The sequence below is a fragment of the Trichoplusia ni genome, chromosome 1 (assembly GCF_003590095.1).
Source record: "Trichoplusia ni isolate ovarian cell line Hi5 chromosome 1, tn1, whole genome shotgun sequence".
NCBI classification, from domain to species: domain Eukaryota; kingdom Metazoa; phylum Arthropoda; class Insecta; order Lepidoptera; family Noctuidae; genus Trichoplusia; species Trichoplusia ni.
Window position 1 is genome coordinate 20,339,662 of NC_039478.1, and position 23,667 is coordinate 20,363,328.

The 23,667-nt window shown below is 33.7% G+C and overlaps 1 protein-coding gene across 1 annotated transcript; it reads left to right on the plus strand.

Annotated features, from left to right (window-relative positions):
* The first annotated feature begins 19,438 nt into the window (after positions 1–19,438).
* On the plus strand, positions 19,439–23,265 carry LOC113498710. The gene is made up of 3 exons (XM_026878831.1): positions 19,439–19,778; positions 20,501–20,756; positions 22,694–23,265. Exons 1-3 carry the CDS (start codon positions 19,641–19,643, stop codon positions 23,017–23,019), a joined length of 720 nt encoding a protein of 239 aa, XP_026734632.1. The 5' UTR covers positions 19,439–19,640; the 3' UTR covers positions 23,020–23,265.
* The last annotated feature ends 402 nt before the right edge of the window (positions 23,266–23,667 follow it).

The following is a 23,667-nucleotide window of genomic DNA, read 5'->3' on the forward strand; positions in this document are numbered from 1 at the left end:
GTGACTGTGCAACAAAATACCCAGATTTTTTTAAGGATGGTCCGTGGACCATATATGGTCTTCGAAAAGATTATAAAAAAGATTATCAAATGCTTGTTCAAAGCATACGTATGTATCCGGTTCATATACCCCAGAGCTCGTCTTTCAATGATACTTAATGTCAACTTCGACCATTAATGTGAAAATGAGAGCGGTGATGATAATCACATTTGTTCCGTAAGTAATCATTAGAAAACATCTGGTCAATGCAAGAAAGATATTAGCAACTAATATTTTCCTTTCGTTCATACTTGTAACATCATTGGAATGATTAAAGTTATTGATATTAAAGATTTTATTACTGTTAATAGATTCGAGATTGAAAATTAATAATTTACCTTTAAAATATTTGTTCTTATAATTTCGTTTTATCTTCAGTAGCCTAAAAAAAGGAACAGCAAGAGTGGAAAAACAAGTCCGAAATAAAATACGAAAATTTTCTTTGGTAGAATCTTGCCCAAAAAAATATTTCATCAAATGCAGTGGAGAACATTGTGTTGTAAAAGCTATGTTTTAAGATATAAATGATTGATGTGATGCATGCTGTGCATATTATAGTGGAGGAACTCATATGCGTGCCTGACAAACCAGAAAATGGACTATAATAAGCATTTTACTTTAAAGTAGACTGTGAGAAATGGGTTCGCAAATGCCTCTCAAGCAAAAATCGAAGCACTTGTCAAAGCTTCATTATTTGTATGACTTCATTTACTTGTACTTTGCAGGTTGTGGTTAAAATTTGATCAAGGAAAACTATCTGCTTAATAATTTTGACCTTAATGTATTAAGTATTAACAGTTTCTCTTCTAAATTTTAGATGCCCGGATACCACATAATGGGCAAAATTGAATAAAACCTTACGATCGTTCTTCCTTTAGTTCCGAATTACGCGATAAGTTCTTTTTTGCCAATAATTAGACATCTAAGATGTATAAATGAAAGACAGCATGACTTTGCAAAAAAAAACATATCTGTTAATAAACCTTACACTGCTCATACATAATCACGTCTAAGTAAAAAACCGATCAAGTTCGAGCCACTCTCGCGATACTGAGGGTTCCGTACAAATAGGCTGAAGATATAGAAGAAGATTCAAATAAACTTGTAGCTATCCTCAAATTGATGATCATAATAACACGGTTCGACTCGCGATCCCTCCGCGTCGGCTCATGATTAAGGACTCCGGTTGGGTCCGAAACTAGTCGGGCAATACCGATAAATACGCGTGAGTGAACCGTTACATAATTTAATAATGAATAAGTCTCACGATAGTTATTATAAAAAAAAAGATGATAGTAACGTTGCTCAACGGCCTAGATGATTATTTTTATTATTTTATTGTTATAGCTACAACAAAAAACATCATCTGTGAGCTATCACTTTTTATGAAATACAACCTGGTGACGAACGGATAGATAGAGAGCGGACCCTCAGTAATAGTGTTCCGTTTTACCCTTTGGATACGGAGCCCTAAAAATAATTATGGCGGAGTTCAAACATTTGTCTGCGATCACGTTATGTGTGAGTGTTGGAGAAATTTTAACATTGGAGCGACGATATCAAACAAATGTCGCAACCGGTTATCAACTAATCACCCACTTTTCCTCTACCGTTAATGTGGTGGCACAGAAGATTTAACCGGATTTCAATGCACGAGGTTGTAGGTTCAAATTAAGTGTCACCAGAATATGATTAGAAAATTGATGCGATATTTAAATGGAAAGGTCAATGGAAGAAGAAGTTCAATTTTAAAGAAATCGAATAAAATCGATGTGGTATCAGGGAATAGCAAAACAATAGCAATTGGTAGCAAAATTAAACAACTGTAACCATATAATTTGAAATTTGTATGGGTTTTATTACGATACATAATAGTACTACCCATTTTAAGACAATTTAATACTGGCCGGACTAAATGATGATTATTCAGAATATTATTAGAGAATAATATTTATGTATATTTTAGAAGCAAAAACCAAAAGCGCTCATAGCGCTTAGCTCGTGCCAAAGATGGTGATCTCCATAGACGAAGAGTGAAAGTGTCTTTTATACTTTTGTGCATATTTTATGATTCTTATGACCAAACTTGAAATCAAAAGTAGTATATTCAAATTAGACTACAAAACAGCAAATTTTAGTGGTCAAAATAAAATGGGCAGGTCCCAAATTTGGCCCTCGTCACAATTTCTCAAGTGCAATAGCTGTATTAAAAGCAATTACGCAACAAATTCCGTAGCAGCACCCAATTCTGAAACAGTCAACAAATCAAGTCTTACTAAAGGAGTTTTTTCCATTTAAAATATACCAGTAGCGACAGATTGATCAAAAAGTACGTATAGAAATTGAAATTGCGTTTCAGTATAAATGCAGTATCATTGGATACATCAGCAATCAAAATTATTATATAAGTAATTATATTCAAAAGTTTTTCTGAATAGGAAGCTACATCCGAATCGGAAATACTAAACATAAATCTTGCGTGATTACGGTATATCGGATTCCAAATACATTACACATCAAAGTACCATCATACATGTAAGAAACCAATTAAAAGAACAATGGGATGATCTGTGAAACATGAAATAGGTGTGAAAGGGAAAGAGCATGCATGTGTGGTGTTAGAACGAGAGGAAATATGTCGATCTATAGATATCGAAAGTTTAAACGTTGATGACAGACAACCGTTATAAGATCTTTATAGGTAACGATTAGTCGTGTTGTTTGATGGTCGTAACTTTTAAAAAGTAACATATGAATTTTACGGAAAAAGATCACGTTGCATAATGAAATTAATTATTTACTTAATTAAACTTTTACGTTACAAATATCATCTTACGAGTATGACAACCTGTCCTTTTCTGAATTTGTACCCAATGAAACTTTTCAGCTATGAATAAAAAAAAATCTCCTTGAATCCATCCTAGACCCAAGTGGTGGGGCCAGAGGTGGGGTGAATACCTATTATATTTTGATAATACTAATAATTTTGCTGTTGTTGAGGTATGAGAGTGCGGTCAATTGGATGACCTTCAAAGATTGCTTCAATAAATAAAATAAATTAGGACTTCATGATATCATTAAGTTCACCTGATTTGACTGACTAGTGGCTTGAATGTTTGTGTAACCCTGCGACACAAAGATTAAATTCCTTAGTGCGGGAGTCGTAATGGAATAATCATATATCACAATCGTCAAGTATAAAAGTCAACCGATCAATATGGATAATTTTTTGAAACTCATCGTTATACGACACTAGAGCACCACAGCAACGGACTTTCGTTTTCTTACACACTTTCAACTATTTAGATGAATTCTTTGAATAATTATAGACTTTCGAAACTTTGGGTCAAAGGTAGGGCAGTGTAGGGCGGGACGGGTAATAATGATGATATGCTGTTAGAGATGCAAAGAAACCTTCGTATCATTTATGAGTTGCGGAGTAAGAAAACACATTTAATTAGTTGGTATATAATATTTCTTTTTAACTCCAATTTAGATTTTATACCTTCTACATAGCCTTCGTAGGGTAACTTACCCAAATGGCAAAAATGCAGGTCTATTACTGAGACAAAGCTCTCTGTTCGTTTGTCACCAGACTGTCTACCTGTCAGTCGAATTTTTCGGACCTTTTTATGACGGAAATATTTTTAACAAAGATAGAGGTGACAAAGAAGATACTGTTAGTAATTTAAACAAAATAATCAGAACCAAAACACCACAACCTTCTAGACTATTCCAGATTAAATAAACTTCTCAAAAAATAACACAAGTCTTTTATAGCATTAAAATTATATAGTTATTAAAGTAAATGTTTGGTTTTCACCGATCGCAACGAAAGTTAATTTCTTTAACAATGGCGTTGTGTGAAAACACATTGTTATAAGGTTATATTTGTTATTTTGTTTTCGTTTTCTTCACATAGTTATAATAATATTGTTTATACTTTAAAAAGGTGTTTTTTTGTTACATCATTGTCAATAAGCTCAATTACCTAAGGTAAAAGGTACATTAATTTTACTTTTCCTTTATTCAAAATTAGCAGTTGCCCGCGACGCCGTCCCCGTGGGTAGAAGATAATATAAGTTATGATTTATACCTGCCCTGTTTTTTTCACATTTTCCATTGTATCTTCGCTCCTATTAGTCGCAGCGTAATGGTTCATAGCCTAAAGCCTTCCCCGACTTCTATTCAACACAAAAAGATTTTTTCAATTTGGACCAGTAGTTCCTGAGATTAACGCGTTCAAACAAACAAACAAACTCTTCAGCTTTATATATTAGTATAGATGACTAAAAGATGGGCTAGGTTTCTCATTCCACTGTTTCCTAGTGTTAGATTTATACAACTTTTTTGTTATATTTTAATTAAGTATAACTGACATTGTTTATTATGCAAACAAAATAAAATTATGTCGGTATTATACGTCGAATGTTTTTTTCAAGCTAGCTCTAATCGACATTTCCTTACTGACTATCCTGAGAAATTCAGTCCAGACTAAATAAAACTGTACCACGTTTGTATAAAGTTTAGTTTGCATATATTTTAAGAACATGAAAATATGCAAAACTATACTCCTCTGCTTGCACCCTTTTACAAAACTCAAGCGTGATGCTACTAACAATAAATCAATTATAATGATATTAAAGACAAAAGTGTCACTTCACATAATTAATAGGACAGCTATATCCGTATACAAAATACATAAATGAATACATAATAATTGGTACAGTCGTGCAAAAAATGTTCAAAAACGATTGCTAGAAGTTTTGTGAAAATGTTTTACAAATACACAAAGTTATGGAGCTAAAAACTGTTATTAAATAAAGTGTAAGCTATCACACATTGTTTTGACTGAGTGAAAGTGTTTATGAATTCCAGAAGAACTTTATTCTAAGAAATCAAAGTTCAATAACTCTTTCCTATCACTGTCACCTTGGAGAGTAAATTAGAGACAAATTATCAACACCATGTTTTTTACAGTTCATGGCAATAAACGTAAGTTTGTTTTTTATTTCTCAATTATTACCTAAGCCATAAATTGATCTCTACGTCCCGTTTTAATTTTGCGCTAACTATATCAGCTCAAAAACTAAAGTAAAATAAATACACTAACACTTTTGTCAACGACAGTACAATTGAAAGTGTACTCTTTCTATTTCACATTACAAATATGAATATGTATAAAAAAGTTATATCATGTGTGTTACAATTTTATATTTCGTGTACGTGAGAGTATTGTACAAGAAACGCTTTTGAATTTCAATGAGAAAACGTTGTTTCTGTGTTTATGTAAAAGTAAGGCACATTATACACTTCAATCTTTATACACGGTGATTTTTTTGTCGTGTTACAAAAGCAGCCCAGTTCATGTATCCAACGTAAAATACTCCTAGGAGATAAATTTTTTTTATCAACTAAGGTAATAAGTACAAAGAAAATTAAACAAGAGAAACCTGAAATATACTCTTAAAAATGATAAAATTGCCGCCGCCCGCGCCCCTCACCATTGTTACAAGGCTCGGACCTGTGCTGTGTTTCTAAAAAACTACGAATTGCAACATAATATTGAATAAAAACTGCATTTAATTTTTTTTCAAATCTTATAAATACCTATTTTTTTATCATGAACGTGTTCTAGTCATTGGATACATGAACTGGGCTGCTTTTGTAAGACGACTAAAAAATCACGATGTATAAGATCTCTTTTATAGGCAATCTTTATCATCTATATCTATCTTTATTATCTAGCCCTCTGTATTCCACTGTTAGGCAAAGGTCTCCCCCAAATCCTACTATTTTTATTTCTTTATATGCATTAGATTTCTCGTATTTTTTATTGTACGTTAACTATTTAAAATAAATAATGGGTTATGATCATCTTCTTGTCTTATCGGCCTTTGCAGAGTGTATACTGTATTTACAAAAAGGATACTTGGGCTTTACCCAAGTGAACTAAGTGCCCGAATTACTGAGTAACACTTTTTGATTTCACATATTTCGATAGGAACGCAAATATAAACGTTAGACATCTAGAATGAATGGCGTTAAGTACCTTCCTTGGCAAGTTGGAGCCACCCATCTTAAATTAAACCGCAGCAAAATTGACCTTATGTTTACTACTTATAAAACTGTACGATTCACTTGTGCTAGTATACCTTGCATAACAATCTGTCTTGCAGCAAATACAGTTACAGTAACTCGTAGCCTTGTAGGCTGCATCGATTGATCGTAGTAACGTTGACCTTGTAGTAACGCCATCTATCCGAAGGACGACGAAACATCAAGGCCATCACTAAGCAACACAAAATGTTAAACAATATCAATTCAACAGTATCGACTCTTTTATAAATTTCTTTTTACGAATTATTAGCTTAAGATAACGAAAAAGTAAGAAAAAAATAATTGTAATTTATGAAGAAAGTTGTAAAAGTTTTGGTCACATCTTTCATATAAAAGTTTTTGTGTTATCCGCTAGATGTCACTTTTGTCACTAGTTTCTAAATCTTTGTGCTTGTTCGTTTGGTAGTAAGTTTGATTTTTAGTGGACAGTGATATTTAACTAATGACCTAATGTACAAAACTGTGTCTTGTCTTGTCATTGTTTCTCTTTTGTGATTCTCATTCCTATTCAGAGCAGTTACATTTCTGGAGAAAAAAAAAACTATTATTAGTTATCAACATCGGCCTAGCCTTTTCCCAACTATGTTGGGGTCAGCTTCCAGTCTAACCGGTTTCAGCTGAGTACCAGTGTTTTAAGAGCAGCGACTGCCTATCTGACCTCCTCAACCCAGTTACCTGGACAACACGATACCCCTTGGTTAGACCGGTTGTCAGATTTTTCAAGCTTCTGACTACCTGTAACGACTGTCAATGATGTAGGAATAACAGCCGGGACCCACAATTTAACGTGCCTTCCGAAACACGGAGGAACTCGTTCGATTCACTTCCGCGGTTATATAGTTAGTATCGCAATAATATCATTAATACCATCGTCAGTATGTTAAAAATAGTTTTTTGTAGGTTTAGTTTTTAAGACCTTTACACGTCCCGGTTCCTTGCCCAAGGTTGATATCCATGAGGATTCTCCTTACCATAACCGAAAGCCTCAAATAAAAAGAAGTCTTAACTTCGAGAGACAGTTCTCTTACAAAACTTTACAACCTAATTATAGCTTAGTCATTTTCGGGCACTCATAAATCTTGTCCAAATAATAAGGCCTACGACATTAGGAAGTCCGGTACGAGTGAGAGTTTTACGTATTCTTCGCAAACTCGCCGAAAATGTTTAATCATGGTCTTATGTAGTTATATAATTATGACATGTACAAAAGCGCGATCGTCTGGTAGCACGAGACCGCTTGTCGAATACGGAGGCTTATGCGGACGAACAAGTTTGGCAAGCGAATTGGCTGATATGTTGGCTGATAAATTTTGAATTAAAAATTTTCGACAATTGATTACTCCTTCACATAGATTATCTTCGATGTAAATTCTTTTTTTTTATTGACTCCCCAAGAGAAACATTTTTAGGTGTAGGTACCTCTGCATGATTGTTTCCTCATTCAACCGCCATACCTAAAGTGCTGAAAGTGATTTTAATGTGGGAAATATTTCTCATATTACAATGTACTAAAACATTATAGTATCTATAACATTTAAAAGAATATTTCACATTAAAATTGCCAACGGAAGGTTGTACCTTCATTCTTTCTTTTTTTAGAAAAAAGCCTTTTGCTTAACAAACTATTATAAAACATCAAAAAACAATAACAGTCTTTTGAACGTAGGAGCGGACTTTCGGGCGCTCCACGCCGTGACAAGTGGCCGTTCAAGTGGAACGTTCTTGTATCAGAGGCCAAGGCACGTTTTGAGTCGTTGAGCCAACAAAAATAAGTAAGTATTCTAATCTTATAATTTCCAAGTACAGGGCAAAAGCTAAGGGAAAAACTGTCCGAAATCAATTATGTTCACGACTGCATACAAAAATCAATTCCAACATGTTGGTTTGTATGTTGCTCGACAGATTACCTTTCTATATGTTTCCATCGTAAGGCTTCTCGCACGCGCGCCGTATCGCGATCACTTTCACAAGCCAAAATGCATAACTTACATATTTTTAACATGGTTCCCAAAGCAAAATTGTCCAAAGAAGTTCAACTTAGTATCTTTATAACGGTCAAAAGCCAGGACCCCCAAAAATCTGAACTGGTATGACCTACGAGTATGTTAAATAGGGTACAGAAAATTATGATTTAATTATGATTGCTTAAAGATGACTAGAAATTTAAACAAGTTCTTGATACCAAAAATAATCTATTTGAAGATAATCATTTTATTTTGATTTTGATTAATATAAATTCTGTATCAAGTGGTTCTACTGAAGTTATTCTATCTCATAACGTGATGCACATAGAGGTCACTGCTGATGGAAATAATGATAAAGAACTTAGAACTGCTTAACTTTAATTAAACGCAAAGGGTTTAGTTACAATAGTAAGAACTTACGAAGTGGAAAATGTAATATGAGTTTGCGATCTCGTTAGCCAAGTAGCCCAGATTGTAATTAGGTGCAGCTGTTTATGATTTCTAATTGTCGCCTTCGAAAGATGAGATGCTTTTTAAGAAATATATTAAGAGAAGAAAACATGAACTAACATTGAAAAAAATAACAAATGTTTATAGTACTCCATTCAATTTCTTAATATGGCCTCTGCTTGTTGTCATGATGACCTGTGTCCCCGTGCATGCCTTTAAAAAATTCCGGGTCTCTTCCCATGATACTATACCGTGAATGAAAATAAATCAATGAAATAGTAGCCTTCACAATAATCAACAGTTTTAAATGAATCGGAGAAATTCAATTGATGAAAAATTTAAGTTCTAAATTTTACGTCCAGATTACTATGTCCATCGCAACCATCTTTTTAATCATAAACAGTTCGATCAATTAGTTTTGGTGGCAACCATGTTTTGTTAACGAGATATCAAGTATTTAGCGAATTGTTAGTTGAGCTCCAATTAAAAGCACGCTATAATTACTTGATGTTGTAAGCGGAATGGCTATGTTTAATTGGCTATGAATAAAGATGTGTCTGGTATGAATGATAATTTTTATTTGTTCTGTATGTTAATTGTCTAGATTCAAATAAAAATCAGCTGCTTGGGCTAGTACAATAACTTTATATTTCTTGCTTTTTGAGATCTTGATCTTTGAGAAACGTTATCGACTTATCCAGTTCATTTAATTAGAGCAGATTTGAGGAGCACAGTGTGTACTACGTCAGCTTTTGACGGTATATACCAAAAAAATATATCTGTTTTTTTACGGTTTCGTACCCAAAGGGTAAAAACCTAATACTAAGGTTCCGCTGTCTGTCTGATCAACCGTCTATCATCATTCTGTATGTTGTGAACCGTGATGTTTCTGATGACGAAAACAATTTTTGTTTTGCAAATTCGTCCAGAATCATAGGTGTCACGAGTAAAACTCGCACTTGGCTACTTTTTTTCGGTTTTAGTTGCCTGTATCTCACTGAGAGGCCAAAGTCAAATCCGGCTAGTACCTTGCATTTTTAGGGGCATGCCGTTTTCAAGTAGCAGGAAATTTTGTAATAACTCGAACATAACAAAAATGTATAAACTAATATAATTATGTATCAAATGTGGGACACTAACAACAGTCGTTAAGAATCAAGATCGACTAACAAGTTATAAAACCATTATATAAAAAGAAAATAAAACGGTACTATCGTCTAGCCGCGATTTTATTCGACTGCAATTCAAATCGATTCATTAAAGGCAATATCGAATTCGAACGTCGAAAGTCGATTATGCGAATAATCGCATAATATGTATTCGACTTACGACTTAATACGTGAGAGAAAATTTATTTAGTGTTGTAATTAGGCTTTGTTAACTTCCGGTTACGGGTAGATAATTAGATAGTGCTATGGTGATTATATTTTGACCTAAATTCCGAAAGTATGAATTAAAATTTTTTTTTTGCTGCTCAAAGTCTGATATCCATAATTAATTGATGGCTTAACTTTCTCCTTTGCAAATTCCAAAGGGTTGTCTGATTTCAAGCAAAGAAAGGGTGAAACAATCTGGACCGTGAATATTCAGATACAATACACTGGTAAATGTCAAGAAGGTTTTCCTAAGTTCCTCTTACAAAACAAAATACGGTATAAGAGTTGAATGAGTAACCGCGTCACCTTAACTCATTAAATTTCAGTCGAAAACCTGACCTATTCTCATCATTGAATCAATCGTCGAAAGAAACTGAATACTTTAAAATAAAATAGCACTAGTAACAAAAAACTCCATCTCGGTATGATGCAATGCCACTCAGAAACAACTCACACTAGCACGTCGAATGACTAGCCACCTATTACTCAAAAGATAGTACCAAATCATAAAATTAGTGCTTAGACATGATTGATAATAATATTATGAAATCTTACTAGTAATGATGAGCATGATGGAAAAAAAATAGTACCTAGTTTCGCAACATCCGGGAGTGAACGGGGGTCTCGTGACCCACTTATTTTGCATATCTATGAGGTTCTACAATATTGTACCAATTAGTATTCAAAAGAGTAAATTATGGAGTTTTTTGCAGTTCTCATCCATGGGAATGACATTTTGGAAAATCGCATTTTCAAAATCTACCATTTAACTTTTCTTTAATGCCGTTTTAGGGCCACTATTAGGTCAAACACATTTCAAAAAGAAATTCCAGTTAAAACGAAGACTTCCTCAAGAACCTCTAAAACCCTTCAATTTATGAGCTTCAATTCATCAAACATAAGCCTAATAAATATATTGTAATCCCCAAACAAGACGTGTTTCCGTTCGAGCCACTTTCCTAAGAACAAGTAACAACGGACATATTTCATTACATCACTATCGATTTATCGATACGATGAAAGTTTTATTATAGTGGAACGAATCGAGTCGTTGATATTTTGCGTGACGTTGGCTATTTGAAACACGTGCGTGTACATGGAGGGTAACGATGAGCTTTTTTGGATGTGGTATAGGTCATGTTAAATTTCATGCTCGTGTAAGACGACTTCTAGGTACTTGTTGTCCAAAATAAGACCCTTCTTTTTCAATATTAATGAATTTCAATTAATTTATTGGTCTGATAATTTCGGTTAATGTTGTAAAAAGTAATCCAGATCTGGTCACATATAATATTCTAGTTTTAAAGAATACATACAAAAAGCCGCCACCGTACTAATTCACAAAAATATACTTTCACTTTCCCAAAAAATACCACATCCATCGTTAACAGAGTTCAATACTCCACAAAACCTCGTCCAAGATATCAATGGAGTTATAACACCAATGTGGATTTCCTTTAAGACTCTGTTCATTCACTATTTGATAGCTATTAATTATTTTCTCTTGGGATGCATACTTGTCTTTTTCCGAGCTTTTATTTAGAAAAAAGCCTCGATATTTTTTCTCCTTTTTAGTCAGAATTGTTGTACGTTCCCTTTGTGGGATTATAGACGGTTGATTTAAATAAACTCATCAGAAACCCTCGTAGTCAGATACTATAAAAAAGCGTTTTTCTAACAACACCACTATATCAAAAACTACAAAAATTATAAAAACAACTTCCTTTCCAATGCACTTTTAAGGAATTCCAAATCCTTGTACGAATCGTTAAAGGAAATAGAAACAGCTACAGATAGCAGGCGCCTGACACACTGAACTTGAACTGCTAGCCCAACCAGCATACTGATTCACTTTCATCTTTATTCAATCAAATACCTACGAGCCTATGGCCTAGTATCGGAATTCTTAGAGCAATTGATTTAGAGTTAGGCTATAGAATAGCAACGAAAGTTGGTATGTTACTGGGGATATTTCTTGGCCCTTTATACTGCTTCAGTGCATTTAGGAAAACATTCAAAGCCCTCAGAAAAGAGTAAGATAATCAGACTAAATTCTAGAAATCTGATAAAGTTAAAACGTTGTTTGGTTTTAATTTAATTATTGATTATATTTTTTTAAGTAGAAAAGAAAGTATTTTTAAAGTTTAAGATTGATTTAAAATTAAAATAGGTTATGGGAAGATTTCGGGATATGATGAGATGAAAGATAGGCGTATAGCTACTATTTGATGTTACGCTTTGCTTTTCTGGCATCTTTATTTTTAAGACATTGAAAATGTATCACAGATCACATTACAGTCATTTAAAAATGAGGTAATTTCAATACGACAAAAATGCGGGGAAAGTGACGACGGTATTGTATTTCCAGATTTGTAACAATCTCTTCCTTCACCAGATTCAAGTGGCCCGCCCAACACCACACAGGTTCTGCTACTTTCGCATTTAACATCATGGGTTTCCGATCATTATATCAAGCAAGGTCAACAAACTTACACCCCCATATGTATAGCATTAAAACCACTTTTACTTTTAGCTTTTTAACATCATAATTTGCACAACTAGTTTATTATACGTAAATGAAAGTTGAATAATTCGGTTATACGACGAAATTTCGTTGGAAAATAAAATGGCATTCTAGTTGAACAAGTAGAACTAGATTTTTGGTATTTGTTTTCACTTTTAGCTAATTTCTCTAGTTTTTTTTAGGTAGTTCTTTGGCCTTGAGATGATCTTAGATTTATGATTCTACTTTAGCTAATGCGGTTGTTTGAATTACCAATAACAGAATAAATTATCAATTAGTGTAAAGTATTTTTTATATAATTATACTAACATTACTGCGTCTCCTCTTTAATTCATAATTTCAACAATTCCTTTATTTTATATCTGACTATCATTAACAAGTATTTTATCTTACAATTTGTATGTAGCAAATTAGACATCAATAAATTCGATTCCCACAGTTTTTGGTGCAAGGAGTCCTCCAGGGCATCAAAATTTACCTCTAAGTGACCATAGCTTCTTAGTCTCACTTTAAATCTTTTGAATATAATAATCCCTCTACTTTTTTATCCGAACTGTGCTCAAAAGATCAATGAATGGATATATCGTGATACAAACATGCATATCAATATGCAAAACCAGTTTCCTCATTCTTACGAAACAGCTTAACGATCTGTTATCTCATGCACGAATAATAAGTTTGATCGTCGAATTTTTATTAGTTTGTCGATCAAAATTAATTCTAAAATATTGTTTCCCATTGGCCTGCTTTAGCTCTGATTTAGTTAAATTCTACTACAACCCTGTCTAGAAAATACATCCAGGGATATCATTTGTATAAAAAATTGTTCGACCTTTTTTCGGTGTTAAGATACTATCCATGTTTTTTTATTAATGTTGACTTTACTAATCAAGGCTTTAGTTTTTAAACTTATTTCAACTGAGAGTCACAGAACAACATCTTGGCTTTTGAATCTAGTGATTGCATGCGATTCGAGTATCAATAATCTATGTGAACCTGAACCTCAGAGAGGGTACATAATTTTGATTTTTGGTTCTTCATCATCATCACCCGTCTTGTTGTTTTCCGTACCTTCTTTTAAAAGCTGCAAGTCCCTGAAAAGCTCGTATATTAAGAGATCTAGTTAACACAGCTATCAGAAATGAGTTAGTAACACATACATCACAGTTTTTGCTACAAATTGCTCTTTCTATCGCGCGTGCGACCGTAATTGGTTCAGTATGACTTTTTGTAAGTTTATTACAATGGAGTCATGTATTAGCAAAAAGTAAATCTTCACTTTCATGGTACACAATTTAATTGGTGTTAAGTTTTTAGTTGATGAATAGATGATTCTAGATTCAATTCTTATTAAATGTAAGTACTTTATGGGCATAGCCTTCGTTTTCATTTTCTTTAACGGGAATGTATATATCTTTATAGAAGTCTCGTTCATCACCTTTAATAACCTATAATTTTCTTATGGTACTTACAACCTGAAAACTTTGGACTGGACAGGTTTTTTTTACGTATCTTTTACCAGTAGCAACTTATTGTATACAATTGCAAATTCCGCTACAAAATCTTTTAAACCTCGCACGTAATCGTTGTGTGTGGCTTATGCCGAGTTATTATCAATGGAGCCCGCGTTTTGGATCAGAATGTTATCCACGTAGCTATACAAGGTGTGGTCGAACACCATCTTATGAATACTTTTTTTCAGGTGGATTCAGGCTGTTGAGCTAACTTACTATGAAATTAACTAGAAATTTGACTACCACATGTTGCACTTATTCTTTTTAAGTGTTTTTAACCGGTATCTAAATTACTTCGATAAGTATTTCGTTATCAAAATAATATGACTTTTTTTTAAAGAGAAGCCAAAAAATCTACTTTCATTCATGATTCGATTTCTAAAAACAATACAACAACGCACGTTTCAATTAACAACAACAATAAAAAAACATTAAACAATAAGACACTTAATCTTAAAATAGGAAAACGTTCTTCTCACGTTAATACGGACATTATATAAAAAATAATAAAAAAAAAAACAAGAGTATACACGCAAACATTACACCGGTCCGTATTCGTACGGAGCGTTACGCAATATTAGAAATCATAAAAACGTATGTATGTCTATAAGTTTACGCGTCAATTGCCTTGGGGGGTAATCAGAGTAATTTCAGATATTTAGCTGTATGTCCGCTTTCTGTGAGACGTTTTAACTTGGCTTTTTGTTGTATTCAAATTTTAGATTTTTAATGATGAACAGGTGTTGTTTTTATTGCGGTTTCGGAAGTATTTGATATTCGTATACTTTTTTTTTTTAAGTTGAGATTGCTTTTTGTGTTATTGCTTGAGAAATCACGTTTTTGACTTATCTGAGCTACTTATTGATTAAAATGTAGAGTTTGAATTCAATTTATTCGTGCTATTTAAGTTAAAATGGACATATATAGTTATTCTATCTCTCTCGCCGGATAGTAGTAGTTAGTTATAATTACTAGATCAACACCTCTATAGCTGTGGTCCACGGACTGTGACAGCACAATAATGAATTTTGGTTAAACGAGTGAAATGAGCGATTATTATTACAGAAGCTATATTTTTTTTTCTCAAATTCCAACGTTTATCTTTAAATCTATCGTTTTGTAGTGCAAGGAATAAACTCACGCTTCTGACCACCACACCACATCAACTCTTAATGCTCTATAACCTATATACGAAATAAAACCTCCTTTATTAAATCTTATACTTTTTTCGGACTATATTTTTCCGAAACCATGAGAAATAGACATATCTAAACAGCTTGACGATCTCCGATCCACTCTTTCACGGTTGGTTTACTTGATAAAGCCGTTAGACTAGACTAATGATGCGTTGATAAATGAATATATACTATTATACACACTAATTAATTTGAATATTTTATAATATGTTAATTTTGTTACGTATTTTGATTTGGACTGTCTTGAGGTTTTTAATTTAATGATGGACGATGTGTTATGTAACGTATTAATGTTAATTAAACTAGTTTTGGGTTGTTTGAGTAGATTATGTGAATTTTTCTTGTTCAAAATAGGCTTGTAGAGTTGTTGGCTATATTTTAGGTTTGTAAACGGATGTGAAGAAAAAATTTATTATACTTTTGATACGAACTTTAATCGTTTTATCACTAATCGTTTTTTAATTGTTTAAGGATAAGGGTATGCATTAACGCTGGTCCATAGGTAATTAAGAGAGACATAGAAGTCCAAAACGTTGATCCAACGAAGTCTAACCTAATCTAAACTAGACTCTGAGTATTAACGAAGATTTTCAGAGCACGACAGTCGAAACGTCTGCCTGTCAAGAGTGCGAGACAGGAGTATCATGATGGTTAGCCATCAGCATGACGAAAGGAGGAGGAGAGTAGGTATTTAACCAAAAAAAAGTTGGAAAATACAATAACAGCTGTTTAATGACAGTACATTTACTCTACTTCTGTTTTTAAGAAGGTTTGACTGATGATTTTGGGGTTCAATAGTGAAGTAGCTTACTCTGTATCGGAAAATGTATGAATCTATATTAATATATAAAGCTGAAGAGTTTGTGTGTTTGTTTGAATGCGCTAATCTCAGGAGCTACTGGTCCAAATTGAAAAATTTTGTGTTGAATAGACCTTTCTTCGAGGAAGGCTTTAGGCTATAAACCATCACGCTGCGACTAATAGGAGCGAAGATAAAATGGAAAATGTGAAAAAAACAGGGCAGGTATAAATCTCTTACACACGGGGACGAAGTCGCGGGCAACAGCTAGTTCATAATAAATCCCAACTTCAAAAAAGGTTATTCCGAGTAGAGACGTCACAAACAAAAATGGCATTTATTACAATCATAAAAGTTAACCCTCCGGTGGTCAGAATAAATTGAACATAAAACTACACTCGCAGTGGAATATAAAGATACATTAATTTAATTTATAATAATAATGAAAAGTGAAAAGAAAGTGTTATAAATTATTTTTGTTTCGTACAAGTTTAACGATTTTGATGGGATAGGTAATAAGTTTTGTTTTAAAAGATTTTTTTGGTTCACATGAATCGTAATGTGAAGTCATTACTGTATGCATGAAGTCTCAGTGTCGACTCCCGATCGTCAAAATCCTAGCTCTTTCTCTACTATGTCGGGGTCGGCTTCTAGTTAAACCGGTTGCAGCTGAGTATCAGCGTTTTACAAGGAGCGACTGCCTATTTGACCTTCTCAACCCAGTTACCCAGGTAACTGAGGGGTCTAGATAAGGTCCTGAGTCAAACAAAATAACTGAGTTTTTGTTTAAAAGTACCCACTTCACCTGATTGCAAGGTATTAAAAAAGTAGATCCGATGGTTGGTCGCCTGACAGCAAGTCGTTTTTCCTGAAACGTGACTTATGTGAAGCCAGCGCATCTTTATTTTGAAGTTATGCTATTAAGATTACGAACCTTGATCCTTGTCGTTTTGAACATCTGACACTACAATAAAGCCCATACAAGTAAAGCGGTGATCCTGTACGACCATGACTTTGCCGTCCCATAAAAGTCACAGAGTCTCACAAATTACGCAAATGTTGTTGTTTACATATTCAGATAGACACATCGTACCCAAAATAAGAAAACTTGCTGTTCTAATAGAGTCAGACAATCCACCTTTCTTAACGCACCGATAGCCGAGTAGTTAAGGTCACCATGCCGCACCCGCTGTGCGCAACTTGTCCCGGGTTAGATACCCGCGTAGGTCAAGTGTTTGCATGGTCTACGTATGCTTGTCCTGTGTCAAAGTATCTTTTCATTTCTTTCAAATTTAATTTATGCATCACTACGCATAAATTAAATTTATGCGGAAATATTTTGTTTAAATAAAAATATACATACACAACAAAAAATGTGTACAATACTATCCCACACTGATTATAATCCGAACTAATAAGTGTAAATGTACAGGAGATATAAGAGTAGCTCGCATTGAATAGGTTCAAACCGTAACATAAACTTATAACCTAGGGGTCTAAAAGGAACTGGTTGCCGTCTTGTTAACCACTTACAGAAATAACATTCAATTAATTTATAGTTTAGATAGTACTTAGTATCATTATAGAAATAAAACTTTTAGGCATTATTGAACAGTCTACAGTTTAATTACTTAAAGAAATTAAAATTAAATTAAATCATTCATTCTATAAGTGGGATATATCGATGCTTCAAGATGTATTTTTTGAAATCGCCGGAGTCGACCTAGATTCAAAACATTAGAATCTGCAACCGCCAACCTGCAGTGAGCTAGCAATGCTTATACTTCCCCTACATGGGAAGGGGTCTGTGGTCTGCTGTGAGACATTTATAGTCGGTTATATAAAAAGATGTTCCACAGTTGCAGCAAGGTAGTAGTAGTTTTGAAATAATTGAAAATTAAAAGAGGTTCATAATTCAACCCTTTTTCAAATTTTTGTGATTCTTGTTATTTTCGAGACCCGTTACAAATCATATTAGCCCAATTAATTAAAGATAAATTTCAGCAACATCTGAGTATTTTAAGAGTTATTACTTTATTAATATTTAATTAACAAGAACGAACTTCAAATTATTATTGTTTATTAATGACCTTAGAATTTGTCAGTGATGAAGTCTCATTACAAAACTGAACATTTATGATTAAATACAAGCTAAAAGCATAAATTTAATAGGCGTTAATGAGTCGACTGTCGAGTAATTATCGAATAACCTACTCAATAGTCTGACCTACGACACACACATACCTGTTTGACGCGTAAACTAGGCAGAGGTATCATCATATCCTCATTCATAAAAGCAGCCATCTAATACTCCCTGTAGATTTATTTAGTGAAGAGAAATGTAACTAGAAATATGGCTAAATTCGATGACTAAATAAATAATACAATTTTCAAAAATAATCTCGAGAAGGCGACACTCTTAAATGTCTCCACCATATGTAAAATTGAAGGTTGAAAAATAACTACATTATTTGGTTTCATTAATTTATTTTAAGAATACAATATAAAAGTAAATCGAGAACTAATAAATAAATAGAAAAAAAAACAATTTATGGAGGTCGCAAGGTCTATGGAAATGTGAATAAAAAAAGAAAATTACGACATTTATACAAATATCATACTAGGTATGAAAGAATTTTAAGCATACGAATAATTTGACATCACTTAATATATGAGCTCCTAATTTCAATCCAAGATTTTTATTCGCGACTTATTTATTTACGATCTTTTAGGGAAAAGTTTTCTTAAGTTTCTGGGTCACTCAGAAATAGGTCGTATTAGTCCAATTTAAAGTATGAAATTCAGATGACACTAGTAAGACTAGAAATCAAAATCGCGATCTAGGCAAGCCGAATGCCCATTATACCCAAATAACTTCAAAGTAATATAAAATAACACAAATTCGAAATTAACAGAATCAGTCAAACGTACTTTTTAATTTAAACCATGTCATTATAATAAAAACTAAGCCTATCTCATTAAGTTTTATAATGTAAGTGAAATTGAAGAAATTGCTCATAAGAAATTTGTTAAAGTAGGTATGAATTCAAATGTATCAAATTAACCTAATTATCAAGTTAAAAACAATAAATTTATGAGAATGTAAACATACAATACATACATACACACATATAGGTTATAAGCTTGATATACTCAAAAACGATTTCTAATCATACTTAATTAAATAAACCTTATTTACCTATCTCTACTTATGTTTGTATAATATTACATCATATAACTAGATTTTCTACAAATACTAAAAATATAATTCGAGATTTATTAAAATGCAGGCTTAGTCGATTTCTCTAAATTTTCACTCTCTTTACAATTAGTACTTGCATTGGCATTACTAACTAAACAAAACCTCATCAATACTAAAGCTTATTTTCAACCAGAAGCTAATTAATTAAAAATCGATTTTGCATAGTTAAATTTAAAGGACAAATACAAAATCATTGTAAGTATTTGTCCCTACACTATCATCGCCATCATAAAAAGTATTCCACCTGTAGCCGCATCTATAACATTCGTAACACGCATTGCGCTTGCTCATTTCGGCTCAAACCCCGCAGTGGGGGGACGCAGAATAAAACCGCTTTCTGTCCGTCCCCTCACCACATTTCACTTACCACCGCGAAGGAGTGTAGGACCAAAAAAAATGAAGGCCTTCCTTGTATTCTTAGTGTGTGTGGTAGCAGTTAGCTGCAAGCCTGCAACCTCTGATGATGACGTCATCGGGTCAGTCGTCGGGGTTGTCAAGAGCTGTGCCGACGAAGATCCCTGGATGTGTATCAAGGTGTGTTATAATTGTGTTGTGTTGTGATGCCCCTGGTCTTTGGACTACTACCTCTTTTATTTCCTGTCAATCACTTTCATCCTCGTTTTGATAATTTTTGACTTAATCACGATCACTCCTATAATTATTGCTACCTATTTGGGTCGAATCGCAATTTTAATTTACAACGTCCTCTGAGGCATACTGTGCTACTTCCCATTCCGGAACTATAAAAAGTCTAGAAAATTTCATTTGTTCAATACGACTCCAATTATTTGAATAAATGTTTTCTGTGGACTTAATTGTGATTGTACTAATAAGCTTTTTGAACCGCAATTATAAACTCCAGTTCATTTATTTCTAATTATTTCTTATTCAATAATTATATTTTTTACCTTTACATTTAACTAATTTCATTCTGTTTCAATTTTTTTTTTTTTACCAATTAGCACCTCAAGCCTAACAAATGCAGCAACTTAATGATTTAGCACATTACTGTTGCTAGCAACAAATATTTGTTCAACTATTTGACGCAGATCTTAAACTAACTACTTTAACACAAATATTTAATTACTTTAAAAAGCTTTTAAAGTAAACATCTTGCTTCAATTGTTTTGATTTTATTCAATTCAATGAAAAAAATCCTATTGCTGTGATAGCAAGAGATACCAATGAGAATTTTATGTGAGCTCTCGCAGTACATTGAAAAACAAAAAGCTAATTTTCTTTTCTTTTGTCAACAGGAAAAATCTATGAGATTCTTAGAAAACGCAGCTTCTGCTCGCGAATTGAAGCTTGCCGATGGTCTCGCTATCTACAATGTTGGCACATCACGCTCTGCTAGGTCCTACGAACCCCTTCCGGAAGAACCTCAGGCCAGGGAGAACCAGGTCGAGGCCAGGCTAGTGGATGCCGCAGCTGACTTCATGGAAAACCATGTGATCCAGCTCCGCATGCCCAAGAGCACCGTCGAGGACATGAAGCGATCCCTTGAGGAAGGTTAGTAATAATTTAAAACCTTAAATTCAACACTACATGATTTAAAGTCCCTTGCAGTAGTAATCATCCAGAATTTGATCTCAGTAGTCACAAAAACCTATTTGAAGCTAGAAATAATCATAAAGTCCTATCAAAAGTTGCAATAGATATGAATCTCACACTTGTAACAATAGCTAAGCATTTAAGACGAATTAAAACACGTAACCCCTTAAATGTTTCAAACTCTCATTCACATAGTAATATAAACAACAATTCACGTAAAATTAGCGGAAGCTATTCTCAGCCACTTCCCATAAAAATTACTCAAGCATTTTTCCCACATAACAGAAATAATTACATGTAGCGCTTCTAATAAGATGAACACCCAAACCACACACAAATTTATCACTAAACCTGTATTTAACATCTACCGTATCATTAAGGTGCAATTCTCGTAAGCGATCAAATTATTTCAATGGAACAAGTGAAAGTTTATGAGAAATATAATTAAGAAGCCCAAAAGTTGGAACAACAATACCTTGTTAAAAGGGCAAACATTTTCTACTGAGGTCAATCAAAATCTCATCAATGCAGTAAAACAAAGGTCCCTTTATTGTTATTAACAAAAGTATAACTAAACAATTTCACGGTACGTAGTCGGATGCTTAAAGTTGTTAGTTCTGCCAATTCGTTACAGAGAATTATGAAACGTATTATGTTACAAGCAAACTAATTCATAAAACTGGTTTTAGTATAAATTTAGATGGAAAACATAAAATTCTGAGAGAGGTCCAAAAACTAGTATTAGTAGTGAAATTTTCGAACGGACCTCCCAATTGTTTTTAATATTAATATGATACAAGTCACGACATAGAAGCAGGTAACGTCATAAAAGTAAAAAGTCGTTACATAAACCCTGTAGTCATGTTCATGTATAATTCCCTGCATACTCTCGCCAAATAAATTAAAACACGCCGAAACCTGTTTGGCGTGCTTGAGAATTTTAAAATAGAAAGTCCGATCAAAAAATTAATCTGATGTTACACATGACGAGACGAAATTAATACCGAAACTAAAACAGGTGCGTTACGAAATATAGAAAATTTGAAACGGACATCCGGAACACAGCCTGAGAAGCTAGAAAACGTCAGAACAAGTCTCGAGAGGGTTTCTCTAACCTATTAACAAGGTTGATTATCGTGGAAAGCGGACGAACTGTTTCTGGTTCTTGCTAGATGTCCATAGTACGAGTTTACTATGTGGGCTCAACTAGTTCTGAAGTTCCGCTAAGACGGACCGCGATTGAAATCTCTATCAAGAAACGAGTAAAAGTAACGCTCCAGGCGTAATCTTGCTAACGAAATATGGATGTAGGCTCGAAGCTTTCGAATTGGTACCAGCCAAACACTTTCTAGGTGAATGGGGTTATGCAAACCTGATGTTACATGGTGAATTTCAATTTCAGTCGAGTGCTAAGGACATTGAATCTCAATGAGGTTTCCATAGCCGATTAACATTTGAACTTAAATAGTAAATTATCTAAACCGGGCACGCGGCCATTTTAAATTCAAATACGCATTTGCCTACAAACACCTTTTCTTGGCTGACCACGTGCAAGTACGTATGGTTTAAAGTCATTTCAACTAGAAAGTGTATTAAGTTAATTAAAATTTATATACTTGGCTTTCAATGTTCGCCATTGATGAGTACGCTTTGAACATAATGTTATATTACCACAAGCCTCTATAAGTTTTCTTGTTCAATAACTAGCTATCGGTGTTTTTACTTATTTATTATTAAAACGTTTGCCGGCGCAACCTCATTTATTTATGTGTAGTTGGAAAGTAAATACTTGTAAATTGTGTGATCATTACAAGACTCAGAGCCGACGATGAAATTGGCCAACAAGAAATATTTAACCCTATGCAGTTGTCTATAAAATTTAATCTTCTTTGCAGGCCGTGGCAAGAAGAAGAAGCTGAAGCAGCTCCTCCCCATCCTCGCCCTCGTCCAGCTCAAGATCCAGTCTCTCATCCCTCTGTTCCTCGGTATCATCGCTTTCGCCGCCGTCAAGGGTCTGATGCTCGCCAAGGCCGCCCTCCTCGCCTCTGGATTAGTCCTCCTCAAGAAGCTGCTGTCCAAGAGCGAGCACCACGAGAGCTACGAGGTCGTTGCCCACCCCCACCATGATGAGCACTTCAGCCACGGCAGCGGTGGTCACGGAGGCTGGGGCAGGTCCGCTCAGGATGCCCAGAACCTGGCGTACAGCGCCTACTCCAACTAAACCTAAGATAAATCTAAGTCCTTAAGGCCATGGTTAATCTTCATGTAGCTTAGTTTGGACCTCAAAGTAACGATTTTAATTTATTATTTAATAATTTATTTAAATTATTTATTGATTGTTGAACGAGTGAATCTTGTCTCGAATTTTCATTAGCATCGCCGGCATCTTTAATCTTATCTGTCTCTTCCTACATTGTACCTGTTTTAATAGTATAATTTTCTTAAAGTACAAATGTATCTACGATAATAGCTTTAATTTTTATTTTTGTTCATCTGTAACAGACTGGCAAAGCCAAGGAGAATGATATTTTTATTTTAGTATCAATTTATATGTGTTCATTTCTAACTAGTCGATCTATATTTCTCTCTTCTTTATATATTTATATATATTTTATATTGCTTTTGTAAATATGTTTCGTATCCACGTATATAAGTAAAACATTATTTTTTGCATCTTCGATTATAAACCGTATATATTTTATGATATGTATATATATTGCTTTATATATTGTAGGTGATGTCTTCGTGTGTTAGTCTTCTACTCTTTCTTTAGCTGTTATAATTTATTATGAACCACCCAAATAAACTAAATATAACAGTTGTTTTTAAAAAAACCTTGTGTTATTTTCAATCCCATCAAAACCTGGCA

Excerpts from the sequence above, each read along its gene's own strand:
- LOC113498710 (XM_026878831.1), top strand. The coding sequence starts at position 19,641 with ATGAAGGCCTTCCTTGTATTCTTAGTGTGTGTGGTAGCAGTTAGCTGC. Across the intron at positions 19,779-20,500 it reads ATCCCTGGATGTGTATCAAG|GAAAAATCTATGAGATTCTT; the intron begins GTGTGTTATAAT and ends TTTTGTCAACAG. Across the intron at positions 20,757-22,693 it reads GAAGCGATCCCTTGAGGAAG|GCCGTGGCAAGAAGAAGAAG; the intron begins GTTAGTAATAAT and ends TCTTCTTTGCAG.